We start from the raw sequence: 6,214 nt of genomic DNA on the forward strand, positions 1-6,214 counted from the left end.
GTAATCCAGATAAATTGACTCAACAAGAATGCTTCTTCAACATGAAATGCTTGCCTTCATATTCAACCAAAACTGCAATTCAAGAGCCCTACTGGGAAGATCTACCATCCCTACCATATACAGCTCCTTCAGATTATCAAATTTTTTTTGGTTACGCTCCAATAGTCTATGAGGTGCTTTGTTCAGCAACAACATGGAGCTGAAAAATGTGGCTCAGTGAACTGAGTCAAGACCTGGTGATTTCTACCACCAAGACATTGACAAAATAGTGGGACATTGGCAAAACGTGAACAATGAAAGAGAATATATTATTGACTGATTTAAAATAAGGATTAAAATATATGGAAAGAAAAATATCTGACAACCAATAAATACAGACTTTTTTTTTGTAATGAACATATAGTATAACATGATTAAACAAAAAATTTTTATAAAACTAAACCTCTTTTCAAAGTTAACACTACATTCTGGTACAGCAGTTGAGCAGTTAAGTTGTATACTTCAAAAGTGATACTAACATGAATATCAGTCAACCAGTTCTAGCACCTGAAACAAGCACGGATATAATCACACTTCAGAAAAGAACTTAAAAGTATTTGTAGTGGAGCCAAATGCCAAATTTCAGAACATAAGTAAAATTTGAACTTAGCACTGAACCTGTTGGTTTCTACCATTACATACATAATATTGTTAGAGCTAATGGAGGAGCTACTACATTAGTAGCCAAATCTGCTTCAAATCACATCCTACCATCTTAAATAGGGAGAAAACACATCAGACATATAGTCCTATATGACCTTAAAAAGGTGGGAGACGCAACTGGAATGTTCAATGGGTGTGTTGGACTGCATCTGAAGAACAACCACTCAATGTCATTTGCTTATATAAGCACAAAACATGAGAATTTTAAAAATACAAAGGATGCTATATGAGTTAGGATGTTCTCAAATGCCTAACTCATATAAAGCTAGAATAGAATGTATTGCCTGTTCCTTTCCCAAACAGAAGGGCTCCACATTACAAAATGCAGTGGGTGTTAATGTTGGTTCACACTGAACTTACTGCTTGCATCACAACTATGATATTAAACATTTCTTTGGATTAGAAAGCAAGATATATTTTGTTAGAGTAGTTGAACTCAATGGAAAATGGTCTTTAATATCTTATTAGCATTTACTAAATGAATCCGAGAGAGAAAGATTTAAATGAAGAACAGTGAGGTACCAAACAATATGGCATAAACAATTTAGTGCAATTATCTCATATATAATTTCTTGCATTGAGAAAGGACACAAACTTAGAGGAGAATCATAGGCAATCCAACTGACCCCTCAGTACATTATCAAATCAACTCAGTAGTATCGGCTCTAAGAACACAGAGAAAAGTAAATACTGTATCCTTTCTGCCACTCTACTTGCCTTTGTGTATAACCTAATGATACAGGAATGATAATTTCAATAGCATTTTGAGCTTCAATCTCACAAGAAACTTTTAACTAGACATAAGTTCCTCTCCCTCCTTTTTTTTTTTTTAAAGAGAAGCAAATACTGAGTTTGAAACCCAACCCAGTCAATCTATCTGCAGGAGACAAGTTGATCTACTTCTCTGGATTTAAAGACAAATTTCTTCACAGGATAGGACTTCAGTTCATTATAACACCTGATGAGATCTGACAGCTATTCCTGATGGCAAAATGAAGTGATGCTTGGTAGAATTAAACATCTTGAGACAAACCAAAATTCCTACAAGAATTCTGAACTTATAAACCATGAACTGAGGGCCACTTTCCACACTATCCTAGTATTTGCTACTTATTTGTACTAATTCTATCCAACTTTAGTGTGACTTGCATAGAGTAATGACATACTAATATCAAATATCAATAGCATATGTATCTAGTTATCTAATCTTGTTCTACCTGTTTCACCAAACTCCATACTAATAACATTGTTTATTTTATTTTAATAAAGAGGACAAGAGGGGAGAGCTAACTGGATTAGTATTGTACAGTCACTTATTAATTCTACAAGAATAAAATCTAAGTCAGTTGTGAAGGGATTTAAACTAAGAATGGTAATGCATTTTGTCAAGTGAACAACAAAAATAGGTACCTCTTAGTGCCATACAGAGTAGGGGGTTGGAAAAAATGCTGCTATGCATTTAGCCTGAAACCCTAACAATTCTGCCAGCTTAACATCTTAATTTGAACTAACTCAATGAATAATATTTAATAAGTCTAATTTTTGGCACATGGCTAACAATTTTGAGGGGAGAGAATAGTCGATCACAATGACCCCAATAATCAACTGGTACTTACTTTATCAATCCCGAAAGGATGAAAAGAAAAGTTGGCCTCCATGGAATTTCAATTCAGAAGAAATGTTCAATATAACATGGTATTTTTGTCCAATGTTCTAATGGTTTCAATATTAATTTTATCAACCCTGAAGGACGAAATACCAACTCAACCCCAGTAGGATTTGAACTCAGATTTTAAACTACTTAGCCAAATAGCTCAGGCAACTTAATGTTTCTACTAATCATTTCTAATACAGGAGCAAGTTATGTATTTCAAGGATGGATCTTACTGACGAATGCTTCACAAGTACTTGATTTTGTAACCCCTGAATGATGAACTAGAAAGTCAAAACTAATGGTTGGCAACCATGTCATTCTTTACATAAAACAGTAATGTGAATTTGTTTCAACTGTGTACTGAAGCTTCTTCAAGGCCTTGGTTTGCAAAGACATTACCTCTTTTACTACACACAACATTCACCATTATATAAATAATAAATAAAACTGGCTGATATTTCTTGTGAAATTTTCTTCTTTACCTTTGTGTGGGCATGTGCATGAGCAGGTGGGTGGGTAGATGCATTTGTGTCAGTACTTGTTACACTTGCAATGCACAAACAATCTCAAATTTCTATTAACAGATTATAAATTTATAAAAATAGTTTCTTTCCAAAAGGTATTCCTCACTCCTTCCCACCCCAGATATCTGTTGTTATTATTTCAGTGGTTTTCTTTTCCAGTGTTTATTGATTCATTTTGAACAGAGTGGTGTTCTCCAAAATCTATTTCAATCACTGCACATTAAAATAAAAATCACAAATAAATAAAATAAATAGAATACAATATGATTGATTTTTTTTTCTTTTCTTATGTTGAAAATTCAACAGGTTTGTCTTTTCTTTTTGTTTTACTTTTATTTCATTTTGGGTTTTTGAGGTGGGTTTCATTCTTTGCATGACCATCTGATATATACAAACACAAATGCACATGTGTATGTGCATATATATGTGCATGTATGTGTGTCCATGTTTATGTATGATTCCATGCAGGAGAGTGTGTGTGTGTGTGTGGATAATAAAGACTGATTAAACTCTTCTAATCTTATCTTTCATGTCTTCAAAGGTGTACTCTCTCTATTTTTTTTTTTTGCCTTTATAAAATGAACTTGTGAATTCTGTTAGGTTTCAATGCTTCTAATATAATAGTTAAGAAACATTACAAACAACATAACCTGTGAATTACAATAAAAGTTTAAATATGACACAACCGGAAAATATACCAATTGAAATACAGCAGAAATTTAAACATGAAAGTTGGAAGTTCATGTCCAATCAATTCTTCATTATCCTAGAAAACAAACTCATCTCAAAAATATAGAAATGTAATGGTGTGTGTGTGTGTGTGTGTGTGTGTGTGTATGACATGTACACGAGTCTAAGTGTGTGTCGATGGGGGTTTTATATTTCTTGTACAATACTTGCATAGCAATCTCTTTATTTGTATACAAACAACAGACATTCAGTCAAATAATACAAAGAGGAAGAGTTTGTGTAGGAGGAAGGAGGTAGACAGAGATGTGTGAATATCCAAGAAAATGACAGGCTTATATATATATATATATATATATATATATATATACACATAAATATATGTAGACAGAGAGGGAGAGTGGGTGGGTTAGTAGAAGAGCAACACTGAGATGGAGAAACAAAAGAATAAAGACGTGTGTGTGTGTGTGTATGAGAAGGGAAAAAAAGAGATACAGAGTAGTAATTTGTACAACCAACAGACAGATAAGAGCATTGAACAGAGAGAGTTAGATGGATAAATGTGAGAAATACTGAAAGCTTCAACAAACTTTTACATATTTTCTTGTTTTTTTTTTTTTGTTTTTTTTTGCTTTTGATGAAATGAAAATGTTAATAACAACATAATTATGTCAACAATCTACTGCTGTCCCTCCAGATCTGTAGTGGGCTGCTGCACCGATGCTATTCGTTCCATTTGGTCTTCAGTGTCCATAGCAAACACAGCTTGTACAGTTTCCAATGATATAGTCTGCTCCCCCTGAATCTGCATAGTGGTGCCATCTGGTTTCTGAATAATTATAATACCATTCTCAGTCTGGAAAATGTTTGGCTGTGACACCAGCTGTTCCGATGTCACGACACTGTCCTCAAAAATTATCTGCCCTGTATTTACCAGCTCAGCTGGTTGCTGCTCAATTGATTCAAACGTCCTGGCCTTCAAAGTATGAGCCTCAGAAGAATTTAAATGCTCCAAACCCAATACACTCGCCGTGGAAACAGCAGCAGAGATCGGCATGTTTTGCTCCATGGCAACAGGGACCTCGACCACATGCTCTTCAACACATGGTACAGGAGCAGCAACCATTGTTGTCGTTGTACTGGTTAGGTTTTGCAGAGTCTGTTGAGCAGCAGTGTCAGGAATTTGGGACAAGTGGGTGACTGGACAAGATGCAGGTGATGATACTACTTCAGTTAGTGGAGTGGACTGTGTAACAACTGTCGTTATCTTTGAAGTGAGAGGATTAGCTTTATTGACAACCAATGCAGATGTGTCTACAGAATCAGTAACAGAAGTGATTGCTGGATTAGAACTAGTGAGGTTGTTTGGTTGAGAGTGAGTCTGAATGTCACCAACAACAGCTCCAATGTCCATAGGTGTTGTAACAGTTTTCCTTGATGTACTATCACCTTCTCCAGCCGTGTCATTTTTCGATGACACAGAGAGAGGTGAAGAAACAGCTATCACTTCTGTAGTTGGTGGGCGAGTCATTACAGTAACAGGGAGCACGACCGTGGTGGTGTTGGCATTGTTGATGCCGTTCACTAAGCTAGTAGTAACGTTCAGTTCGTCATTTAGTCCATCCTGAGCCAACTGACCGACTGAGTCATTATTGGAACTGGTATTCACACAAACAACTGTTCTGACAGGAACTGTTTCGCAATTGCTTACAGCAACCTTACAACTGTTGCTGCCTTCACCACTACTGTTGCTAATGTCATTACTATTCATGCTATCACAATTTGTTGCTACTGCTAAGGGCTGTGTGTTGTTTGTATTATCTGTCAATGAAGATGATACTGGTGGAAGAGAGGAAGGGGGAGGAGGTGGTAATGGAGGTGGAAGGGGTGTGGGAAGGGCAGATAACTGGGGTAGGTTATTTGTGTTGTTGTTTACCCTCCGAACTGGATACCGCTCAGCTGGGTTGGGTAAGGTCCCATGAGAGAACTGAGACAATTCAGATAAGTCGGCAGGGTTCAAATTGAACACTCGGATCTTTTTGTTGGGTGACTGGCTCACTAGTTGCTCTTGAGTGACCAGTTCTATCGTCCGTTTATTGGTCTGACCAGGTGCGATGTTTAAACTGGAAGGATCAGTGGTCAGCAGCTTGTACTGGAATGTTTTTTCTTCTTGAACTGGAACTTCTTTTACATCATACATCCCAACAGACAAACCAAGAGATTTTGCAACAGCAGAATTCTGCACCTGAAAAGGCAACATTTTATAACATAAATAAGATTACACAAATATTTAAATTATGAATGGAAAAAGAATGATATAACCCAATGTTTTTAGTTTTATGTAATTACATCATAAACTATACACTTATGTACTTTATCTAATTCATACCATCAACTATCAATTCCATGCAACCTTCTGCATTGGTCTCTCATTAAAGAAAACACAAACACTTTACCTTTTCACCTACAATATTTTAGAAGCTCTCAAACCCCCTCTTTTCTAAAATCAAAAAGAAAATTTTTCGAAGAATAGACATAATTTAAGATATTTTAGCTTTAGTTAGCATTCAAATTCAGCACTTGTGCTGGTGGCATGTTAGAAAATCATTCGAGTGAGGTCATTGCCAGTGCCGCTGGACTGGCTCCC

The 6,214-nt window shown here is 35.9% G+C and overlaps 1 protein-coding gene across 1 annotated transcript in view; it reads right to left on the reverse strand.

The window, feature by feature from the left end:
- Positions 1-3,147: 3,147 nt before the first annotated feature.
- The window catches only part of LOC106870838 (uncharacterized), a 28,834-nt gene continuing 25,767 nt past the window's right edge, over positions 3,148-6,214 (reverse strand). Inside the window, exon 5 of the mRNA XM_014917068.2 lies at positions 3,148-5,812. Within this exon, the coding sequence (XP_014772554.1) occupies positions 4,247-5,812 (1,566 nt within the window). The 3' untranslated portion in view covers positions 3,148-4,246. The remainder of the gene's footprint in view (positions 5,813-6,214) is intronic.

This window comes from Octopus bimaculoides, chromosome 11 (genome assembly GCF_001194135.2).
Source record: "Octopus bimaculoides isolate UCB-OBI-ISO-001 chromosome 11, ASM119413v2, whole genome shotgun sequence".
NCBI lineage: Eukaryota > Metazoa > Mollusca > Cephalopoda > Octopoda > Octopodidae > Octopus > Octopus bimaculoides.